The 25,688-nt window shown below is 39.3% G+C and overlaps 1 protein-coding gene and 1 long non-coding RNA gene across 2 annotated transcripts; one reads left to right on the top strand and one right to left on the bottom strand.

Annotated features, from left to right (window-relative positions):
* Positions 1-1,494: 1,494 nt before the first annotated feature.
* SLC39A6 (solute carrier family 39 member 6) lies at positions 1,495-24,330 on the bottom strand. The gene is made up of 9 exons (XM_079717455.1): positions 23,004-24,330; positions 21,377-21,560; positions 20,365-20,534; positions 19,393-19,611; positions 8,471-8,576; positions 5,461-5,838; positions 4,286-4,366; positions 2,461-2,651; positions 1,495-1,687 (listed from the first exon to the last, which is right to left on the bottom strand). Exons 1-9 carry the CDS (start codon positions 23,724-23,726, stop codon positions 1,535-1,537), a joined length of 2,205 nt encoding a protein of 734 aa, XP_079573581.1. The 5' UTR covers positions 23,727-24,330; the 3' UTR covers positions 1,495-1,534.
* On the top strand, positions 21,249-23,674 carry LOC307062020. Its single transcript, XR_013811206.1, has 3 exons — positions 21,249-21,333; positions 21,441-21,654; positions 23,536-23,674. It is a non-coding gene; the product is annotated as an uncharacterized lncRNA (long non-coding RNA).
* Positions 24,331-25,688: the final 1,358 nt, after the last annotated feature.

A 25,688-nucleotide genomic window follows, 5' to 3' on the forward strand; every position in this document is an offset into this window, starting at 1 on the left:
TGCGTCTTTTCAAGCTTAGGCTCTGGGGTTTGTTTTTTGGGTTTTTTTTTTTTTTTAAGTTAGGGACAGCTTGGAATAAACTGTGGACCAATATTTTCTGAAGTGCCCTTTGTGGTAAACAATTTAAAAATTGAATAAGCCCACCCAATATAATAATATAAATGTGTTGATAAGTATATATAATCTGGATTATACTTAAGAAAATCAGACATCTCAAATTCATAGGAATAGAAAGTAGAATGGTGGTCACCAGGGGTTGTGGGGAGAAGGAAACGAAGAGTTGTTTAGTGGGTATAGTTTCAGTTTTGCAAGGTGAAAAAGTTTTGGAGATCAATTGCATAACAATGTGAATATACGTAAAATTATTGAGCTGTATGCTTAAAAATGGTTAAGATGGTAAAAAAAAAAAAAGAAAATCAGGTATCTGATATTAAGCTGATACAGGGAATTTATTTTGTAGAAAAGCAACATCTAGAGAATGCCATACAATCCTAGTACATCTAAAGTACTATATATGAAAATGACAATTGCTCATAACGACGACATTGAAGCACTGAAAGATACCAAAGTACTTTCTGAATCCAAGAAGTCAAATTATAACCAGTATGGTTTTAATGTCCTAACATATATCGAAATTCTAATATGCTGACATGTGGTAAACCAGATAACCAGAACATCCAGTAATGTAACTTGGGTGACACATAAGTTAACCTGGGATATCCAAGTCTTTTGACAATACATAAACTTGCTCATACTCATCTGGTGTACATCCACACAAATATTTTAAAATTCCAATTTCTTGTTCAAGTGATATATTTTGCTTGAGTTTATTAAATACATTTAGATGTCTCTATTATACAAAGTTAAATGTACAGCTAAATTAGTAAAAAGTGCTGAGATTTTATGGGAACATTAATACTCTGACAAAAATGTTTACCAATGTACTCTGTACTCAATATTGCTTTTTTTCATTTAAATCTAAATTTTTCCCTTCTATTTTTAAACCAGTTTTGTGATTTTCTAATATGAAACCTATGCCTTCTCAATTTATACAGTTTCTTCTCTTTTTTCCCTTATTTCTTAGCTTAAATTCAGTTTAAGCTTTATTGGTATCTTAGGCTTCATGTGTATTCTTACTCCTAAACACCAGCAGTTCTTCAGAGGCCTAAAATCCAGCATGGGAATTACTATATTAAATTAGTTCTAGAAAAAGCATTAAAGACATTTTTTTTCTGAAATATACAGAACATGTCATGCCAAATCTCTTGTTTATACCATAAACCGGGAATACTGGTAAATTGCACATATAGCTTACATTCCCCAAATAGAATAACTTAAATATTAAACGTACCTTTATGTTACCGCCATAACTGACCTTATAAGCATAACAAATGCCAATATTCAATACAAAAATCACAAAATCCACTAACCGTAAATGCTACATATCACAGCATACTAATTCATCTCCCTATGACCTATTCAAACTATAGACAGCAAACTATAGCTTTAAGCTACTCTAGCATTTATACCCTAATTAGAAATTTATACGAAACACAATTTTATGTTCAAATATGGAAATAAGCAACATAATTCCAAATCCCAAAAGTATCCCAGCATTCTGTAAAAAGAAGTATCCCCAGCGGCTACATCCATGGTCACTAGCATCATTGTGCAGCATCTCAGGTACCTTAAAAAAAAAAAAGAGCAACCTTTAAGTTTCCAGAACCACAGATTAGTTTTTAGAAGAATCTGCAGGACAGCTTTATATGTAGATGGATATATTATGAGTCAATTCTCTAAAACATGACCACATATATATACTGACTCTAGCTAATAATGTCACACAGCATTTTCTAACAGTTTAATTAGCAATGATTATTCATGGTCTGCTCAGCAAGTCAAAATTTATATTGGTCTAGTTTGCTCCACTGTAAAATGGAGAGCTACACTGATTACCCTGCTTACTGTCTGTATCTATATATAATGTGGCTCACTTGAAATTCAGAGATATGGAAGCCTTACATAATATAAAATATAATTTTAGCAATAACATTGGCTGAGATTGTTAGGTGGACTTTGGTGACAAAAAGATGACTCCTTCGTCCATTAATAAGAAACCTTTCAGCATTCTGAAGTATACACAGTTCGCCAACAGTATGTGGCTTGTGCTAGGTTTCCTACATGTCTATAGACAGTTCAATGCCTAATTACTGAAACTCTCCTCTCAAAAAGACACATCAGAAGGGGGTAAATACTTTTGTGTATCCTGATACACATTAGGCAGGACAAAGATGTGCTTGTGAGCAACAATCTAAAAAGATAAAACCATCAAGGACTTATATAGTTTATATGCTACTTTGTCGAGCATAGAATCACTTCTCACTGCAACCATATTTAATCTAAACCCTTTTAAAAATGGTTTCATTGAACATTTTCTCTACTGACTTCTTAAAAACTTACCATATCAACCAGAGCAACATACATGAACAAGCCCGCAGTAAGTGCAAATATCCACATAGAAACATTTTCAGCATAATGACCAATGAAAATTCCTGTTGCCATTCCGAGATACGCCAGCATGGCTGACAGAGCATTATAAAGAACAGCCTGCTTAACAGTCATGCCAGCCTTTAGTAAAACAGCAAAGTCACCTTTAACAGAAAACAGAAAAAGGAGATAAGGTAATTAAAAAATCATTTTTAAGACACATACACAAAAAACTTTCCAGATTTAAGAAATTCTCCAGGGCTCCCCTGGTGGCGCAGTGGTTGAGAATCCGCCTGCCAATGCAGGGGACACGGGTTCAACCCCTGGTCCGGGAAGATCCCACATGCTGCAGAGCAGCTAAGCCCATGTGCCACAACTACTGAGCCTGTGCTCCAGAGCCTGCAAGCCGCAACTACTGAGCCCACGTGCCACAACTACTGAGCCCGCGTGCCGCAACTACTGAAGCCCGTGTGCCTAGAGCCCGTGCTCTACAACAAGAGAAGCGACTGCAATGAGAAGCCCGCGCACCACAACGAAGAGTAGCCCCCGCTCGCTGCAACTAGAGAAAGCCTGAGCACAGCAACGAAGACCCAACGCAGCCAGAAAAATCAATTAATTAATTAACTTAAAAAAAAAAAAAGAATTACTCAGGGCTAACAGTGCTAATCAGTGTAAACACCCTAACAGCTTTATAAACTAAGATATCTTTTATCCAAAGTTTTTCTTCAGGCTTCCACTTTGTCAATGAATGTCAATACTACAAATGTCAATAAGTATCAACTCTTGTGCTCTTGCACTGTCTTCAAGGAGCTTTTAACTGGCCACAAGGAGGAAGTGGGAGTAGAGAACACAAATGAAAAGATCAGCAAATGATTAAGGAAATATATAATTAAGAGCTAAAGAGTCTAATGTTCTGGTTATAAAAGGAGAAAAAAAGAAATTAAGATGAGAATAGCTGAGAGAGGCTTCGTGGCGCATGAAGGATCTAGAATGTGGAACATAGGGAATTCCCTGGCGGTCCAGTGGTTAGGACTCTGCGTTTCCACTGCAGGGGGCCCAGGTTCGATCCCTGGTCGGGGAACTAAGATCCCATAAGCCGCGTGGTGTGGCGAAAAATAAATAAATAAATAAATAAATAAACAAAAATAAAAATAGAATGCACAACACAGACCAGATGTTGAGGATTACAAGCATGAAGCATGAAGACGGGAGGCCTTCTAAATGGCAGAACACATGCCAAGGAACAAAATTGAAAATGGCGTTACAGGTGTGTGCGAATATGCATCTATATGAAGAAAAACAAGGACACGAACTGGGAACCAGGACAACTGTGGGAAGGTTTTAAGTCCCAGTGACAGAGGAAAAGAATTCAAAACACTATTCATCAACTTCACATTTCTTTAGCTCTAGTGAGTGAAATACTCTTTGTCAACTTCTGTTAATGGAAGATGATTCTTTAGATTCCTGTGGTCTTATTCATATTGTGCATAAGAAGAAAACGATCACTGATGTCACCAGTATGCTGGTATAGGAAGATATCTGGTAGGGGAAGAGGAAAAGAGAGGGGACTCAGGTATCTCTCTGGCAACCCCCCACAGGCAATTGTGTAATTGTAATCGCAGGGTTAGAATTCCGGCTGGAAACAAACTTGTCCTCAGTAAGAAAGAAAGCTGGCTAGGTTAGTAGACTTAGGAGAAGGCATAAATGAGGAAGCTTGCTGGAAGCTATCATTAGCAAAAGCCAGGGACACTAAGACACTTTACCCACCTGGAAAATACCATTTGTAGGATTCTCTTACCTAATTCATGAGGCAACTCATGACAAAACACAGCAACAGAAGTACTTAAACCACTCGATAAACCTTCAGTAAAAGCAGCACCTGTGTAAAAATCACTGCATTATTTTGTGGGTGTGTATTTTAAAAATCTTAACAGCATACACAATGAGGTAAAAGAAATGAAATAATATTCTGGTTGTGAATAAACAGAACTTTCTCAACTGCACTCTGTACCGTCTTCATAAGTAATCTTAGATTACACTCAATTAGATTTAAATTTCCCAAAGGAGCACAAGCAGATACAATTGAGAAGGGAAGGTTCCACTATGCCTTAGAGTGATTAAATGATCTTATACAAACCTGAGAAGTAAATTGCTACCACACAGAACACTTACTTAAAAATATGAAACAAACTGATTTAAAAGGTTTAGGAAAAAACCCTCAGCAGTCAAGAGTACAAATATGTTTCCGGGCCTCAGAGGAATTCACTATATAATTAGACAACCATGTCTGAGCGTTTGCACATCCTCCTTTGTCGCTTATGCTGTGCACAGTGCAGAGAAGGAAGAGCACCAAGATCCCAGGGAGCCAGGCTGGGCTACAAAACAACACTGCCTCCTTGGCAAGTGGTTCACCTTGCCAGGCCTTGGCTACCTAATCTGTACTTATTTCCATGGTTCCTCCCAGCACTAAGTTACTACAATTTTTAAGTATTTCTATTACCTCTCAATTGTAGCACAACAATTTAATAGCAAAAAAACTGTAATTCTTCTTTGGGTAGAGATTAGTAATTAAACTTATCAGATATATGAAGATTCCTTTAGCATAAAAGAAAAGATGATGGAAGTATTTTACTTTAATAAATACTGTTTATATTGCAGATAAGGGAACTCAAATGTATTTGGGAAAAAAAAAATCCTCACATGTGCTCCAAACACCTTAGAGCCTGAGCCTGCAAATTAAAACAACTTTTGGTAGTTACAATTTAGATAAAGGGCCAAGCACAGTTTCTAGCACTTAAACTAACATTTATCAAGTACTTCATTGTCAAAGCAGCCAAAAACGAAATAACGGTTTGATAATCTTAGAAGTCAATAGCCTTATCAAACCAACCTATTCCTTGTTAAAATAAGACTGGTACTTTCATGTGACATTTTCAGAGTCAACCAACAAGGGGCAGATACGTAGATATATACCAATTGCTAGGCCATCGCTGAAATTGTGCAGGCCGTCCCCCATGATCACCATCCACGCCAGTGTGGCAATGCCGGCATCCTTCAGCTCCTCCCGAGAGTAGCGCTGACTGTGACTGTGTGGGTGGTGGTTTTGGTGGTGGTGGTGATGGAGAATATGATGGTAGTCATGATGGTGGTGAACGAGGTCATCTGACTGGCCGAGTGTATCATGGAAATGCGAATGGCATTTATTCTTGCACCCTCTGGGTACGTATTCATTGTAAACTTCCTGTGGATGAGCATGAGCTATCATGACCTCCTCTTCTTCCAAGATTGCTGGCTGTTGAGAATCAAAGTGGGAGGGCTCTTGTGAGTCAGCTCGCAAATATCCTTCAGGTCCTAGGTATAAACATAAAGGACATTGGGACAAAGTCAAATGGCTTTGTTAATGTGCATGGACACATTTCAAACATCTCCACTGACAAAGTCAACAAAAGATCTTAAAGCATGGCAACTCTCTCACACAGACCTGGCAGAACTAGACATTAGAGTATTGTTGATGAAAAAAAACATCAGTAGTTAAATGACCTCACGTACTAAGAATGGATTTTAAATGTTAACCTTCAGTAACTACCCCCAGATCCTCCCTTAATTTCTTCTGCCTTCTTATGTGTTTAAAGATGATTTTTTTCCAATTATAAAAGAAGCACATACTTACTTTATAAAAATATTTCATTTTTGATATTTAAAATATTTAAGAAAAATATTCCAGAAAAATTGGAAATAAAATACATGCATAATTCTGTCATCTGGGTTCCTCTCTTTCAAAATTCAAGGAAAAACAGAAGAGGGGAATTCCCTGGCAGTCCAGTGGTTAGAGCTCAGTGCTTTCACTGCCAAGGGCCTGGGTTCAATACCTGGTCGGGGAACTAAGATCCCTGCAAGCCAAAAAGTGGCCAAAAAAAAAAAGGAAAAACAGAAGAATCTGAAATACCATCATCACCAAGAAACATTTGTTATCTATCCGTGTAAAATAAATTGCAACAATAAGTTTTTGTTCTCTCTTTTTTATACACTGGTATCAACTTTCTTGGGAGCATTCCCGATACTGTGGCCCAATTCTAGAACAGCTGTTTCCTCTCATCATTATAAATTTCACTGGAGCCCATTACAAAGGTTGAAGATGGAATAGATGCAGGAAGATGAATGAGAGTATTCACTTGCTCTTTAGAGAAAAGCAACATGCTGGAAAATAAAGGGTGGACAGGAAATCTTACAAATAACTTGGTAGCAACAATAAGGTTCTTCTTCCTCCTTAGTCAGCAACTATATATTGAGTATCTGCTCTGGGCCAGGCACCTGCCCAGACACTGGGACAAAGTGTGTCAGCACAAAGTCTCTGCCTTCGAGAAGTGTATGTTCTTGTGGGGAGATAGCCACTTAACAAAGAAATACATGTATAAATAAGGTAATCTAAGGCATTGGAATGCATGGGAAGAAAAAGCAGAACAGGGTAACATGAAGGAGAATGACTGGGAGACCTTTGTATTCAGGTGATCAGGGAAGACCTCTGAGGATGAGATGTCGGAGTTGAGATTGGAATGATGGGGGAATTTATATGAAGACCCGGGAGAAGAGTACTCCGAACTGAAGAAGCAGTGAGTGCCAGGCCCTGAGACAGACCTGGCGTGCTCACAGGATGAGAAGGAGGCCAGTGAGGCTGGACAGGGCAAACCATCGGGGAGAGCTGAGGGCAGGGCAGGACACCGAAGGTCGTCGTAAGGCGTTTTGTTTAAAATTTTAATTTTAACTGAGTCTGTCCAACAAGAAATGCCAAGCTAACAAGTTACAGGAGACAGTAACTTTACAGTGGAGAAACATGGTAGACACAACGTTAGCCAAGTGATCAAAATTAACACCACCTGTGTGTGAAAGAGAGCATCATGTAGGGTGGCACACCATGTCACTGAAAAGGATGCAATACCACTTCGTGGTATTCCTGCCCAAACTGATCAACCTAATGTGAAAACATTAGACAAACCCAAAATGAGGGGCAATTAGATGCAACATTTGATCCTGAATTGTACTCTGGATCATTTATTTTCCTTTTAGGGGTTGGGGGAATATAAAGAAATTATTAAGACAATTGGAAAAACATGAAAAAGGTCTATAGACTAGAAAATGGCATTGTATCAGCTTTAATTTCCTGATTTTGATCACTGAACTGTGATTACAAGGGAATGAATGTCCTTTTTCTTAGGAAACATAAACTTAAGTATTTTGAGGTAAAATAAGCATTATGTTTGTAATTTTTTTTTTTTTTTTTTTTTGCGGTAGGCGGGCCTCTCACTGTTGTGGCCTCTCCCCTTGCGGAGCACAGGCTCCGGAGCACAGGCTCAGTGGCCATGGCTCACGGGCCCAGCCGCTCCGCGGCATGTGGGATCTTCCCAGACCGGGGCACGAACCCGTGTCCCCTGCATCGGCAGGCGGACTCCCAACCACTGCGCCACCAGGGAAGCCCCTATGTTTGTAATTTATTCTCAAATGGTTTAGAAAAAAAATATGTATGTATGTATACAGAGAGAAAGAGACAAAGAATGATAAATGTAGGTAAAATAAATGGGGAATATAAGAAAGGGGTACAGGAATTCTTTGTACTATTCTTGGAACTTTTCTCTAAGTCTGAATTTACCTCAAAATAAAAAATTACAGAAAAAAGAGATGTAAGTATATATAGAAATAACCAACTCACTGGCAATTAAAAGAAAGTATGAGTTTAAAAAAAAAGAGCGGGGGTGTGTGGAGGAATTCCCTGGCAGCCCAGTGGTTAGGTCTCCGCGCTTTCACTGCTGGGGCCTCGGTTCGATCCCTAGCCGGGGAACTACGATCCCATAAGCCACGTGGCGCAGCCAAAAAAAAAGGGGGTGTGGGTGGGGGTGGAATATGGTTCCCCCTCTTCCAGACAATCCAGGTTGCCTGCAAATCACAGAGCACTGAATTTCCTCCAGCTCTCAGATTTATAAGGACTTACGATCATCTGCGTCTACTTTCTCCTCATTTGTTGACAGTTGAGATTCATACTGGGACAACTGCTTCTTAATCTCCACATCATCATCATTTTCAGGTTTTTTCTGATTCTACAATAGCAAGGAAAAGCAATACTTTAAAATAGGCAGGTTGCTTATGCATACATCTTTAGGTAAACAGTTAAGCAAAAGATTTCATCAAAAAAGACAGCAGAGTAAGAGACTTCTAACGGAATAAACCCCATCTAAGGGCTGGGCCTGTACTTAACTTGCATAGCACCTAGTAGTTTGTTTTAGGCATAAACTGTTCAGAAAGGTAAAGAATTAATGCTTCAGTAGTATGAAAGAAAAATTACACTCATCTTTCTGAATGTCCCCCTAGGTCACACAGTCTAAATTTGGTCTTATGCAAACAGCACTGCATCCCCTGGGAGCTTGTTATAAATGCACAGTCTCAGGCTACACGCCAGACCTAATGGATTAGAATGGGGATTTTAACTAGATCTCCAGGTGACTCATACACACATTAAAGCTGAGCTCTGCCTCAGGCCATTGAGTTAGAACCAGCTAGAGGCCTGTCCTCCAGAAATTTAGTGATCTGCTAACCAATTGCTTAGTTTCCTCCAGTGCCTCTTCTGGGCACTGAAACCCCATACTTTCCACACTTTTTATAAATTAAAACTATACTGTGATATCGATATGTATTTGTTATAAAACTAAAATACTTTTCTTGTAGTAAAACACCATTAACAAGCTTTTCTCTTTTTAAACAAATCTCTATTAGTTAGCCTTGAATTTATCACTAGGTTTTTTAACCAACTGAATACCATACTTGAGATTGTCTATATCGCAGAGCCCAAGAATAAAGGTCACTGTTTGAACAACAGTGCCTGTTTATTACTACTTACATAGAATATTCAAGATAATGAAAACTGTCACAAAAATAATAGATTTCTTATTTGCAGTATCTTTTGAATATGACTTAATCATCACCATACCTGAGATTTCATTCTAGCTCTAACAGTATATAAAATATCTGTACCTTCTTAGGTTATAAGAGTTTTTAAAGGCAAGCACAGACAAATCTTTATACCTCTAGCAAAATGCCTCAAACACAGAGACAGTACTTATATATTTGTGAAAATAAGTGAATTCATATTTTAAATTACTTTAGTTGATGCTTTATTTGTTTGCCAATGATTATCTGTAGAACATAGACTTTTTAAGCAATTCTTTCATTCCCTAAGTATTAAGAGCCTGTAATGTTCCCTGCGCTGAATGGTGGCAATATATCAATATGTCGTAAAACAAGATACACATAGTCCTTGTTCCCAAGGAAGCTTATCACCCACAGGGATGATACATTACACAGGTAATGATTATACATTACATGATACATTATGTATCATGTAATACATACTGTAATATATTATGTATTACATTGTCATGTAATACATTACACAGGTAATGATTATACAATTCTTTGATTGAAATTTTTGATATATTTTACAAAGGAAAAATACACAGTGCTATGACAGCATATATATATGAGAGCATATAACAAACATTTAAACAAATCCCTCTGCCTGCTCTCCTCTGCATTAGGACAACAAAATAACAGACAGGCCAGTTAGGAGGCAATTGCCGTCACCCACGTAAGTCTGGCATGGACCAGGATGATAGCAAGGAAGATGGAGAGAAATGAAAAATTTCATTTCTGGATACATTTAATAAAACTAGGTTGGATATAAGGATGAGGGAGACACAGATGATTCTCTGGTTTCCAGCATGAGCAAGAAACCTGAGAATCCAGTAGAAAGAAAGTTTGACATGGAACTATTATAACCATCTAACTACACCAAGTATGCGATTTAACCCTAATCTGAATGTAGAGATTTCAGATCAACATATATGGAAGGTAACCTAAAACTATGACATATAGAATTTTCCAGGGGTGCAGGATGGATGTCTTAAGGGAAATCTTAGGTAAAATGTTCTGTTATGGGTCTGAAGAGCTCCCAATATTTGCCACATAATGAATAGTTTTTTTCTTTTTGAGAGAACCAAATGAGATTAAAAGCTGTTATGTAAGTAACACTAAGATCTGGATGCCCTTGAAAAAAGAGAAACTAAATATTTTCTAAAAAGGAAGAGGGGAGGAACCAAGATAGCGGAGTAGAAGGACGTGCTCTCACTCCCTCTTGTGAGAACACCAGAATCACAACTAGCTGCTGGACAATCATTGACAGGAAGACACTGGAACTCACCAAAAAAGACACCCCACATCCAAAGACAAAGGAGAAGCCACAATGAGACGGCAGGAGGGGTGCAATCACAGTAAAATCAAATCCCATAACTGCTGGGTGCGTGACTCACAGACTGGAGAACACTTATACCACAGAGGTCCACCCACTGAAGTGAAGATTCTGAGCCACACGTCAGGCTTCCCAACCTAGGGGTCCGGCAACGAGAGGAGGAATTCCTAGAGAATCAGACTTTGAAGGCTAGTGGGATTTGATTGCAGGACTTCAACAGGACTGGGGGAAACAGAGACTCCACTCTTGGGAGGGCACACACAAAGTAGTGTGTGCATCGGGACCCAGGGGAAGGAGCAGTGACCCCAGGGAAGATTGAACCAGACCTACCTGCTAGTGTTGGAGGGTCTCCTGCAGAGGCGGGCAGTGGCTGTGGCTCACCGTGGGGACAAGGACACTGGCAGCAGAAGTTCTGGGAAGCACTCCTTGGAGTGAGCCCTCCCAGAGTCTGTCATTAGTCCCACAAAAGAGCCCAGGCAGGCTCCAGTGTTGGGTTGCCTCAGGCCAAACAACCAACAGGGAGGGAACCCAGCCCCACCCATCAGCAGTCAAGCGGATTAAAGTTTTACTGAGCTCTGCCCACCCTGAGCAACACTCAGCTCTACCCACCACCAGTCCCTCCCATCAGGAAACTTCCACAAGCCTCTTAGATAGCCTCATCCACCAGAGGGCAGACAACAGAAGTAAGAAGAACTACAATCCTGCAGCCTGTGGAATGAAAAACACATTCACAGAAAGACAGACAAGATGAAAAGGCAAAGGGCTATGTACCAGATGAAGGAACAAGATAAAACCACAGAAAACCAACTAAATGAAGTGGAGATAGGCAACCTTCCAGAAAAAGAATTCACAATAATGATAGTGAAGATGATCCAGGACCTCGGAAAAAGAATGGAGGCAAAGACTGAGAAGATGCAAGAAATGTTTAACAAAGACCTAGAAGAATTAAAGAACAAACAAACAGAGATGAACAATACAATAACTGAAATGAAAACTACACTAGAAGGAATCAATAGCAGAATAACTGAGGCAGAGGAACGGATAAGTGACCTGGAAGACAGAATGGTGGAATTCAATGCTGCAGGACAGAATAAAGAAAAAAGAGTGAAAAGAAATGAAGACAGCTTAAGAGACCTGTGGGACAACATTAAACACAACAACATTCACATTATAGGGGTACCAGAAGGAGAAGAGAGAGAGAAAGGACCTGAGAAAATATTTGAAGAGATTATAGTCGAAAACTTCCCTAACATAGGAAAGGAAATAGCCACCCAAGTCCAGGAAGTGCAGTGAGTCCCACACAGGGACTCAAGGAGAAACATGCCGAGACACATAGTAATCAAATTTGCAAAAATGAAAGACCAAGAAAAATTATTGAAAGCAGCAAGTGAAAAACGACAAATAACATACAAGGGAACTCTCATAAGGTTAACAGCTGATTTCTCAGCAGAAAGTCTACAAGCCAGAAGGGAGTGGCATGATATACTTAAAAGTGATGAAAGGGAATAACCTACAACCAAGATTACTCTACCCGGCAAGGATCTCATTCAGATTCGATGGAGAAATCAAAAGCTTTACAGACAAACAAAAGCTAAGAGAATTCAACACCACCAAACCAGCTCTACAACAAATGCTAAAGGAACTTCTCTAAGTGGGAAACACAAGAGAAGAAAAGGACCTACAAAAACAAACCCAAAACAATTAAGGAAATGGTCATAGGAACATACATATCGATAATTACCTTAAATGTGAATGGATTAAATACTCCAACCAAAAGACACAGGCTTGCTGAATGGATACAAAAACAAGACCCATATATATGCTGTCTACAAGAGACCCACTTCAGACCTAGGGACACATACAGACTGAAAGTGAGGGGACGGAAAAAGATATTCCATGCAAACGGAAATCAAAAGAAAGCTGGAGTAGCAATACTCGTATCAGATAAAATAGACTTTAAAATAAAGAATGTCACAAGAGACAAGGAAGGACACTACATAATGATCAAGGGATCAATCGAAGAAGAAGATATAGCAATTATAAATACATATGCACCCAATGTAGGAGCACCTCAATACATAAGGCAACTTCTAACAGCTATAAAAGAGGAAATCGACAGTAACACAATAATAGTGGGGACTTTAACATCTCACTTACACCAATGGACAGATCATCCAAAATGAAAATAAGTAAGGAAACAGAAGCTTTAAATGACACAACAGACCAGATAGATTTAATTGACATTTATAGGACATTCCATCCAAAAACAGCAGATTATACTTTCTTCTCAAGTGCACACGGAACATTCTCCAGGATAGATCACATCTTGGGTCACAAATCAAGCATCAGTAAACTTAAGAAAACTGAAATCATATCAAGCATCTTTTCTGACCACAACACTATGAGATTTGAAATGAATTACAGGGAAAAAAACATAAAAAATACAAACACATGGAGGCTAAACAATACATTACTAAATAACCAAGAGATTACTGAAGAAATCAAAGAGGAAATCAAGAAATATCTAAAGACAAATGACAATGAAAACACGATGTTCCAAAACCTATGGGATGCAACAAAAGCAGTTCTAAGAGGGAAGTTTATAGCTAAACAAGCCTACCTCAAGAAACAAGAAAAATCTCAAATAAACAATCTAACCTTACACCTAAAGGAACTAAAAAGAAGAAAGAACAAAGAAGAACAAACAAAACCCAAAGTCAGCAGAAGGAAAGAATTCATAAAGATCAGAGAAGAAATAAATGAGATAGAAACGAAGAAAACAATAGCAAAGATCAATAAAACTAAAAGCTGGTTCTTTGAGAAATAAACAAAATTGATAAACCATTGGCCAGACTCATGAAGAAAAAGAGGGAGAGGACTCAAATCAATAAAATTAGAAATGAAAAAGGAGAAGTTATAACAGACACCGCAGAAATACAAAGCATCCTAAGAGACTACTATAAGCAACTCTATGCCAATAAAATGGAGAACCTGGAAGAAACGGACAAATTCCTACAAAGGTATAACCTTCCAAGACTGAACCAGGAAGAAATAGAAAATATGAACAGACCAATCACAAGTAATGAAATTGAAAATGTGATTAAAAATCTTCCAAGAAACAAAAGTCCAGGACCAGATGGCTTCACAGGTGAATTCTATCAAACATTTAGAGAAGAGCTAACACCCACCCTTCTCAAACTCTTCCAAAAAATTGCGGAGGAAGGAACACTCCCAAACTCATTCTTGAGGCCACCACCACCTTGATACCAAAACCAGACAAACATACTACAAAAAAAGAAAATTACAGACCAGTATCACTGATAACTATAAATGCAAAAATCCTCAACAAAATACAAGCAAACAGAATCCAACAACACATTAAAAGGACCATACACCATGATCAAGTGGGATTATCCCAGGGATGCAAGGATTCTTCAATATACGCAAATCAATCAATGTGATATACCATATTAACAAAATGAAGAATAAAAACCATATGACCATCTCAACAGATGCAGAAAAAGCTTTTGACAAAATTCAACACCCATTTATGATAAAAACTCTCCAGAAAGTGGGCATAGGGGGAACCTACCTCAATGTAATAAAGGCCATGTATGACAAACATCATTCTCAGTGGTGAAAAACTGAAAGCATTTCCTCTAAGATCAGGAACAAGACAAGGATGTCCACTCTCACCACTATTATTCAACATAGTTTTGGAAGTAATAGCCATGGCAATCAGAGAAGAAAAAAATATAAGGAATCCAAATTGGAAAAGAAGAAGTAAAACTGTCACTGTTTGCACATGACATGATACTATACACAGAGAATCCTAAAGACGCCACCAGAACACTACTAGAGCTCATCAATGAATTTGGTAAAGTTGCAGGATACAAAATTAATGCACAGAAATCTCTTGCATTCCTATACACTAATGATGAAAAATCTGAAAGAGAAATTAAGGAAACACTCCCACTTACCATTGTAACAAAAAGAATAAAATACCTAGGAATAAACCTACCTAGGGAGACAAAATACCTGTATGCAGAAAACTATAAGACACTGATGAAGGAAATTAAAGATGATACCAACAGATGGAGAGATATACCATGTTCTTGGATTGGAAGAATCAATATTGTGAAAATGACTCTACTAACCAAAGCAATCTACAGATTCAATGCAATCCCTATCAAATTACCAATGGCATTTTTTACTGAACTAGAATAATCTTAAAATTTGTATGGATACACAAAAGACCACAAATAGCCAAAGCAGTCTTGAGGGAAAAAAACGGAGCTGGAGGAATCAGACCTCCTAACTTCAGACTATACTACAGAGCTACAGTAATCAAGACAATATGGTACTGGCATAAAAACAGAAACACAGATCAATGGAACAAGACAGAAAGCCCAGAGATAAACCCATGCACCTATGCTCAACTAATCTATGACAAAGGAGGCAAGGATATACAATGGAGAAAAGGCAGTCTCTTCAATAAGTGGTGCTGGGAAAACTGGACAGCTACATGTAAAAGAATGAAATTAGAACACTCTCTAACACCATACACAAAAGTAAACTCAAAATGGACTCGAGACCTAAATGTAAGACTGGACACTATAAAACTCTTAGAGGAAAACATAGGAGGAACACTCTTTGACATAAATCACAGCAAGATCTTTTTTGATCCACCTCCTAGAGTAATGGAAATAAGAACAAAAATAAACGAATGGGACCTAATAAAACTTAAAAGCTTTTGTACAGCAAAGGAAACCATAAACAAGACCAAAAGACAACCCTCAGAATGGGAGAAAATATTTGCAAACAAATCAATGGACAAAGGACTAATCTCCAAAATATATAAACAGCTCATGCAGCTCAATATTAAAGAAACAAACAACCCAATCCAAACCTGAGCAGAAGACGTAAATAGACATTTCTCCAAAGAAGACATACACATGGCCAGGAAGCACATGAAAAGCTGATCAATATCACTAATTATTAGAGAAATGCAAATCAAAACTACAATGAGGTATCACCTCACACCAGTTAGAATGGGCATCCTCAGAAAATATACAAACAACAAATGCTGGAGAGGGTGTGGAGAAAAGGGAACCCTCTTGAACTGCTGGTGGGAATGTAAATTGATACAGCCACTATGGAGAACAGTATGCAGGTTCCTTAAAAAACTAAAAATAGAATTACCGTATGATCCAGCAATCCCACTACTGGGCATATACCCAGAGAAAACCATAATTCAAAAAGACACATGCACCCTAATGTTCACTGTAGCACTATTTACAATAGCCAGGTCATGGAAGCAACATAAATGCCCATCGACAGGAGAATGGATAAAGAAGTTGTGGTACATATATAATGGAATATTACTCAGCCATAAAAAGGAACGAAATTTAGTCATTTGTTGAGACATGGATGGATCTAGAGACTGTCATACAGAGTGAAGTAAGTCAGAAAGAGAAAAACAAATATCGTATATTAATGCATGTATGTGGACCCTAGAAAAACGGTACAGATGAACCGGTTTGCAGGGCAGTAGTTGAGACACAGATGTAGAGAACAAACATATGGACACCAAGCGGGGAAAGCCACGGGGGCGTGGGGATGGTGGTGTGCTGAATTGGGTGATTGGGATTGAGATGTATACACTGATGTGTATAAAATTGATGACTAATAAGAACCTGCTGTATAAAAAAATAAATTAAATAAAATTAAAAAATTAAATAATAATAATAAATAAAAATTAAAAAACAATAAAAAGGAAGAGAACATGTAATGTTTGCAGAACTCCTGTGGGAAGTCTTTGTCTAGAAATTATGCTTACTTGCCTTTTAATGTTTCTTATACATGTAACAAATATTTACCAATCATCTATTATGTGCCAGATACTATTCTAGGCACTGGAGATACAGCAGTCAAGAAGACAGAGAGGTCCTGGCTCTTAAGGTCTTACATTCTAGTAGAAACTATTTTAGAACAAAGACTATCAAACTTCTTTGACTACAGTTCACAGTAATGTATGTAATAAACACAGAGTAATATATGGAATACACTGTAATATCACGGTTGCATTTAAAAACATTGGTCGTGACACAAGATTTATTTCACAATTCACAAATGATTATTAATTTAAGAGTCTAGGGGCTTCCCTGGTGGCGCAGTGGTTGAGAATCTGCCTGCTAATGCACGGGACATGGGTTTGAGCCCTGGTCTGGGAAGATCCCACATGCCACAGAGCAACTAAGCCCGTGAGCCACAGCTACTGAGCCTGCACGTCTGGAGCCTGTGCTCCACAATGAGAGGCCGCGACAGTGAGAGGCCCATGCACCGCGATGAAGAGTGGCCCCCGCTCGCCACAACAAGAGAAAGCCCTCGCACAGAAACGAAGACCCAACGCAGCCAAAAACTAAATAGATAAATAAATAAGTTTATTAAAAAAAAAAAAATTTAAGAGTCTAAAAAATACTGTTCTGTATTAGAAAACAGAGAGCCTACCTCTTAGAGTCCCATATGAATATAAAGCAATCTTTAGGTAAATCTTGAAAATTAAATTGAAATTAGAATGCTAAATAAATTATGGCATTTGAAATAGAAACACAGTAACACAAATAAACACAAACAACCCCTCCCCCCAAAAAACCCTAAAAATGATTTTTTTTTTTTAAGGTGAGAATAAACCCAGAGAATGCAAAGAAGTATGGATATAGTCTCAAACCCATCCAAGTGAAGCAACAGGGACAACAGGAACATAGAAGATGACTTCCTGGATTAAGAACGAGTAAGCTATTGTTATTTCACTTCTTCCCTGTAAATTGAGGTTCAGTAAAGGTTCAAAATTTGCAATTTGAAATTTTAGTGAATGTAGAATCCATAAGGGCAAATATTCACAGGATGGAGGAGGCCACTCTTCTCTTCACACATGCACTTGATTCCCAACGTGAGCTCTATGCTCAGCAAGAATCAACTATGTTGGTTTTCAAGCTTCTTCATGCCAGCTATACCTGTTATTGCAATTGCACAATTTAATTACATATTATTCAAACTATGAAATGATGGTGAGAATAGTTACTTCCATGAAAACTTAAGTTGAAGGCTTCTGAAAGATTCAAAGGCAAGTTGTTAAAAAAAAACAAGGCTATTAAATTACAAAAGGCACTAAAAATAGAATTACCATATGACCCAGCAATCCTACTCCTGGGCATATACCCAGAGAAAACCATAGTTCAAAAAGACACATGCACCCCAATGTTCACTGCAGCACTTCACAATAGCCAGGTCATGGAAGCAACCTAAATGCCCATTGACAGACGAATGGATAAAGAAGATGTGGTACATATATACAATGGAATATTACTCAGCCATAAAAAGGAACGAAACTGGGTCATTTGTAGAGGTGTGGATGGACCTAGAGACTGTCATACAGAGTGAAGAAAGTCAGAAAGAGAAAAACAAATTTCATATATTAATGCATATATGTGGAATCTAGAAAAATGGTATAGATGAACCAGTTAACAAGGCAGAAATAGAGACACAGATGTAGAGAACAAACATATGGACAGCAAGGGGAGAAAGAGGGGGTGCGGGGGTGGTGGTGGGATGAATTGGGAGATTGGGATTGACATATATGCACTAATATGTATACAATAGATAACTAATGAGAAGTGCTGTACAAGAAAAATAAATAAAATTAAAAAAAATTACATATGGCAATCACTGTATAAAATTTTTTACATTTCCAAAGATCCAGATTCTACACTTAAAATAGCTTTACAAGTATGTAACCTCTTGCTCAATTTTAGAGAAAACCAAAATTGGAAATTTAGATGAAGCAGCATGGCTGTAGAGAAAAAAAATCATACATAACTCCAACTCAAAGAAAAGTTTGGTCAACATCAAATGACCAGTATATGAGTACAGAAACATCCAAGATGTGTACATGTCATTTTTAAGAGTACCCATGAGGACAATCTTTTGACTCATTTGCCCAGTCACATCAGACAGGAAGAGGCAGATAACCATAGGCAACTCCAAAGATATTTTTACCAGAAATAGCCTACTGTTCAGCTTCACACTCTCTTCTGGTGGCAATCTGCAAAGGGCAAGTATGTGAAAGTCACATGGTCTTTCAAACAAAACATAATATTCAGCTACTGCATGAGTAATTTAAAAGTTAATCCATGATACTTTTTTCTTAAGCCACTTTATTGAGGTATAATTGACATATAAAAAGCTGTACATATTTAATGTATACAACTTGAGTTTCAGGATAAGTATATACCCGTGAAACCATCACCACCATCAATGCCATAATCACGATGCTTCTCATCTTCAAGGCCCTGTGTGTGCCTTGTTTGGTGGTTTGTATAGATATTTACCCTTGCCTTTCTTACGGTCTTGTGACTTTGAAGGGAGTACTGAAGATAGAGAACTTCAAGGTTATAAAGATACAGAACTGCTCTCCATGAATGCTTCTGGGAACAAAAAGGTACTGAACCCCCTCACAAATGAAGATCATACACCCTGCACAAGCCCAGTTTAGTTCAAGTACTGCTCTAAATAAATGTCCAATGCATAGTAAGTATTCAGAATACTTTTACCTTTTTCTTCTTATCTTTAAATTGCTTGATCAATGTGAGGACGTGTTCAACAAGAAACATTAAATACAAGCCTCCCAGAGCTGTCAGACCTTTCCACGTGGAATCAAAATAGGTACTTTCTTCTATGTTTTGAGAAGAGAGATGGCTGAAGAGCGGACCTCTCTTCATTTCCGTTGCTGGTTCTTCATGGCTGTGACTATGGTGATGACTTGCATGAGACTAAAGGCAAAATAATATGGATTTTATAAATTCAGTAGTTTCACACGTCAGAAAAATTGGCTAAGATAATTAACATCAAATTTGAAATTATTCAGAATTAGGCAATTAATGTGATACTTTGGAATGAGGGCAACTTTAGGATATTAAAAATAAAATGACCAACAAGCAGCAGAGATCTACAGCTTAAGGTATGTAATGTACGATGGCACTTTGTAGAGTGGATCTGTTCAATGTAAAGGCAGACACATTCCCCAGTGACCCTCATAGCATACAGGTAGTGGGTATTTCCAATGTTTTCCCATGGCCACAAATAAGAGGGAACTGCAAAACTTAATAGGCATATAGTGTCTACTGCTTATACTCCCAGCTGAAAAGCCCCTACCACAGTCGTCAGTGTGCTTACAAGAAGCCCAGTCTGGGTAATGGGCCCTGGCAGGTACCCGAGATCCAGGTGCACTGCCCCAGTGGCCTGCAGCTGAGTGCAATAGGAACTTCTGCCACTGCGTGTGAGGGAACCAGGTGTGGCACACACTAACAGAAGTGAGACGGGGGGGGTGTCACAGGGTACGCCCCACCCACGTGCTCCTAGAAACCAAATTTCCAGCCTTTTATACATATCAATACAAAGCACAAACCAAAAGTACACACACACATATGTATACATATATACACACATATAGATATATAGACACACACACATATATTTAATGTTGAATAGTAAAATACACTAATGGGATAAATTACTGTACTTACATGTGGAAGAAGGTGTAAAAAAGCATCACCACTCAGTGTCCCAACAGCCAGTGCCACAAGGAAACTCAGAAGAAACTTGAAAAACACCCGATTCATGAGAGGCACTAAGATAACACCCAGCAAAGACAGGAAACTGATGACAGAAATGGCTATAAAGCCACCAACCCAGGCTGTCAAACAAAACAGAGAAAGGAAAAAGCATATAATTGATAACCTTTAAAAGAGAGACTGTGGCGTGGCTTAAGACAACTTAAAAGCAGGGGAGCTAAAGAAATATAAACTCAGTGGAATAGGACTGTGGTAACAGCAATAACCAAGAAATTCGATCAAATGAACTATGTGACTGGACCCTCCAGGTAAAGGGCATAAACCCAGTGGAAAATTCTTCAGCTAGGGGTGAAGAGAGGGGAAGACACGGTTACCAAGGATGAACTCTAGCTCACTTGGGAACTGAGCTTTCAGACTCTCATAACAGCTAAATTATGAGAGAGAAGAGGAAAAAGTTAGGAAAGGAAGGAAGGAAGGAAAGAAGGAGGGAAGAAAGGAGTAAGAAAAGGAAACTGGGAATTCAATAATTTCCTCGGTGAACAAAGCAACTAATTCTTCATTATAGTTTCTGAGCAATGCAACTTACACTATAGCAGAGCGTATCCTGATTTCATCTATTAATAAGAATGTACGAGAATTAGGCTCCTAAACAGCAGAGATTAACTCTGACCATCCTCCAAACAGTATGACAACATATAAAGATCAGAAATTTTGAATGACCCTGACACATCCTGTGGGAGGACCTCAGACAAGTTATGATCTAAATTTTATTTTCTCATGTTTGTTTGTTTTGTTTTAAGGGTAAGGCTAACACACCTGCTTTCTTCACATTCAAGGCAGAGAACAATAAGATGATATATTTGGAATTATGCTGAAAAATGAACAGGTTGATGTAAATATAAGGAAAAGTACAACATAAAGGTATCTATTGGAAATGATTTTTACCCGAAAAAGGAAATTTTACCTATTTGTAAAGAATATGCCTTTGGAGGGATTTCAGCTTTCTTTTCATTCGTTGTATGAATCAGACATGATCTAGTATCAATCTGATTGATGATGGCTGGGCAGAGATAGTTGAACTCGGTGGCATTCAGTGGAACCTGGAGGCCCATGCCATGAGATGTAAGCAGCTTTGATGCATTGAAACACTGAAGAAAAGGAAACAGTGAAATCACCAAAAGGTACTCCCATTAGAGAATCCAAAAAGGCGTTTGATGACACAACACCCTTTTCCTACTGAAGGTACCTACTTCTTTATTTAAGTTAAATCAAAATCAACTTTAGTTTTAAGTACTTTGGAACTTGCCTCAAGCTACCTGGAGATATTACATCACAGGGGTGATTTCCCATCTCTTCCACCTATTTCTTCTTGGGAGAAGCAGTCACATCACTAGTCACCTTGGGAGAAAGCCTCAAGTGGAAAAAACGAGGATAAATGGACATTCACAAGCCTGTTAACTCATTGTATAAACCTATTAAGGAAATGAGCTTTAATTTCGAGACAGGTTCACTAGAGATTGAGAAATATGTTGCTTTAGTACTAACGCTACCCTACCTGGTCTAAACAAGCCCAAGACATGTCACTCTTCCAGCAACAACTGTAATTGCAAAACTTAGCTCAGTTCTGTCTGCATACTTGGCAAAGTAATGTTCCACAACGAGAGAATATTAAATTATGTCAATTACTCTTGCGGAGGACAAGGCTGGTTAATAAAATAAACCTGTACCGGCAGGTTGCTGTTTCAAAAATTTAATTAGATGACAAGTTTAGTTTGAAGAGAATCTCCTCTGGGAAATGTAAGCTCTCCCTTCTCACCAAAAAAACTGGTGGTAGCACCTGTTTCTCATCTTGGCCAATACTACTCAGAACAAACTTTATCACTAGTGTCGCTATGGGAATGACCATTAGTAGGATTATCCCAGAATTAGTAAATCATGTGATGGTCTGAATGAAGTACTTAAGTTTTGCCTATTAATGTATACCAACTAACTCCGTGTTGTTGACATCTCTCAGCCAAAGCAAATTGTGTACAGTCTGGAAGTCTAGTCTAGGAAAAAAACATATGAACTCAGAAGGTCACTGCCCAGACTTCTCACGTGTCCAGCATATCGCTGCTTTGGCAGTCACCCACAGGTCATTGCGATCCCTCTGCCAAGGAGGCGAAGCTGCTCTTCCCGACTCTTCAGCCCTTCCAACCACACTTTTCCTAAAACAGGGATTCTAACTCCTGCTCTTTCGACCTTCGGTTTCTGTGTTTTAATTAATAGGATTCTCCTTTAAAGATTTTCTCCAAAAATAATTTTGACATCTTGTTTCTACACTTACTTTAAATTCTATATTAGAAAGTGGTTTCAGCAGGCAGCACTATTCTTACCAAAGAACTACCCCCCCCCAAGTTTTGTATCAGGGATGTTTACAACATAGTAGGGACACTTTGAGCTAAGTGCCTTGCTGAGAGAGTAGAAATTCCCCTTTCAATGAACTCACCATTTTATTTTTATTTTAAACTCCTTACAACTGAGATAGAATGGCAATGACAGGACAGACAAGCAGGCGTATTGATTAAAATAATGAACAGCACTCATCTTACCTCCTGAGTATTTTCATTTGTGCTTCTGGAATACATAAAGCCTTTTCTGGGCTCACTCACAGATTCATTTGTTTTCCTACTAGCCAGCCAGGTCGCCCAGCTCTTTTCTGTGACACTGGGTAGAGTGGAACTGCTCACACCTTTGGGGAGAAGTTTTCCATGTTTTGGAGTTTCTATGGTCTCTAGAAAGTGAGTTCCTTCAGAGACAGCATTATACACAGTTGAGGTCACTTCACTAGCACCAGCGCCATCCTTGATTAAAACATTCCTTCTACCATTGGCATGTTCTGATCGATGAGGTCCTTTTCCCTGGCTGTTTCTAGGCTCTTTACTTGAACTATCAGAGTCATGGTCTGGGCAAAGAGCTTTTCGATTTTTACTGGAAGCAGCATGATTATGGTGAGAGTGATGCTCATGGTCAGAGTGATGCTCATGGTCATGGTGTATATGGATTCTCTTAATCTTATCTATGCCTATATTCTGAAGCAATTTTCTGAACCCTTCAATTGATAAGGAATTATTTTCTCCATAGCGATGGAAAAGCTGCTGCAGATGATGCTGCCGTGTGGTAACTGCCAAGTCAACATTAATGCCAGATTCCCAATTCGGAATAATTTTCTCAGTGGTCTGAGGGAAAGCAGTGGCTGGTCCTACTTCATGAAGGGGATGTGTGACTGACAGAACGAAGGTCAGGATCAAGATCACTGATAAATTCCTCGCCATTGCACCTTCCTAAAGAAAACAGAAAAAAAAATCCTTGCCTTCACTTCCAAAACAATTTGAATTAAGAAATCCTATGCTGAAAACTGATGTCTAATCAAATAACCAAGTTTTACAGAGTATCATCTAGTGTGATCAGTGGTAGTAAAACAAAAGAAAAAAAGAACTGGAGTCCTAGGCTCTACCCCTGCATTGCTAAAGCATGGGAAGCAACTGGAGAGCAGCTGAGTGCTAAGACTCTGTAATTAGCACTGTAAATGCAACAGTAATTCAGAGACTGGAGGGGTCCAGGTGGCCACAGCCACATTGGCAACTTCTTATTGCTTTGAACAACGATTTAAAACAAAAGAAAACCCAACTAACTACCTCCACCACCACCACCGTCATTTCATAGAACAATCTTTCAACATCGAAAAAAGCAGAAATGGCAATCTCAGAGTAAGTCGCATTTAAATTTTTTTTCTTAAACTATATGCAAATCACTTTGAGGCTTCTCTCCTGAAATCCCACTCTTCAAGGGCACCCAATTCTGCCAGTTTCTTGTGACTCCCTCATGCATACTCAGGCAGATGTGTGCCTTAACCACACAAACGGGATCTCTTTTTTGTCCCCCTCAACAAATGACATCTTTCCATGTCAGTACATATAAAGGGACCACATTCTTTTGAACGACTGCAGTTTTTAAGTAAATTAAACTTCATAAAAAACTATGTTGCTCTTATATTGCTATAAACCAGTGAAAATTTTGTCAGACTATTACTCATCCATACAATAGTGTTTGGAACCAAAGGCCTATGCTCCAAAGAGGAGTTAGGAATCCAGTTGAGCACTGAATTCAGTTAAGGAGAGGAAGGTATAGTCCAGATAAGCGGATAGACTAATATCTCAGCACCCAGCCAGCAGATGTCCAGCACCAATGATGGGTAGTGATCATGACTAAATTCATCTGCCTCCAGTGAAAGACGCAGATGTCGGACTCTGGAGTGAGACAGCAAAGGCGAGAGAGGCAACCTAGCTCTACCACTTTCAGCTGTTCTTCCTTGGACCCACTGGTAATACCCATTTTATAGGGTGACTGAGAAAACCACATGAATGGATGGATGTGGAAGTGCTCCAAACACTGTCAGCAGTGTTGCACAAATGCTGCTTATCATACTGTGGAAAATGGAAGTACGCACTACCACGGGGCTAGACTCCTGAAAGAACAATCCTTGGGGCCTGAAGTTTTAATAGGCAGAAGAGAACCATTAAGAAATCATTCGCAGAAGAGAGGAGAGGAGCGAGATGCGTGGGGACAACACAGACGAATGGCTCAAGGGCAGCTCCGTGCCTTTCTCCACGGAGGATGATTAGGGCGGTCCCGGACCTGCCGGCGATCTCCGTCCCCGCAAGTCCGAGGGTGTTGGAGAAAAGAAATCAGAACGAAAGGGCCTGGAGAAACGGGTGAGTGGAAAACCGGAAAAGAGGGCACAAAACTGTTTCTAAGGGCTATTTTTAAACACGACAGTACCTTTTTCGAAAATGAGATGAACAGGACAAACCGTTTCCTTACCGCGTTGTACCCCGAAGCCCATGTGTGGGATGGGAAGCCCAAATGGAAGTCTGGCCTCGCCGGCCCGCGGTGTACCCCTCTCCGCCCACCTCTCCCGGACCTGCGGGACTCACCTCTCCGCGGCCTCGCCGTCCCCCGGCCCGGTCCGCGCGCCGCTTCAGTTCCCGCCGGCGGTCCGGAGGGCTCGGAACCGGCCCGTGCTTCTCTCCCTAAAAACCTCTACACGGCACGGAGAAGCGACGATCTCATCGGCCCGGCTGCCCCTCGGTCGGGGTACCGCCGCGCAGACACTGGGAAGCAGCACCCAACGCGCCGTAGCCTCCCGGGAGCAGGAGAACAATTACTAATTACCGCCGCTCGCAGCGCGCCGCCGGGAACCACCGCCCCCGCCGGCCATGACTGCGGGGCATGCG

This window comes from Hyperoodon ampullatus, assembly GCF_949752795.1.
Source record: "Hyperoodon ampullatus genome assembly, chromosome: 13".
Lineage (NCBI taxonomy): Eukaryota > Metazoa > Chordata > Mammalia > Artiodactyla > Ziphiidae > Hyperoodon > Hyperoodon ampullatus.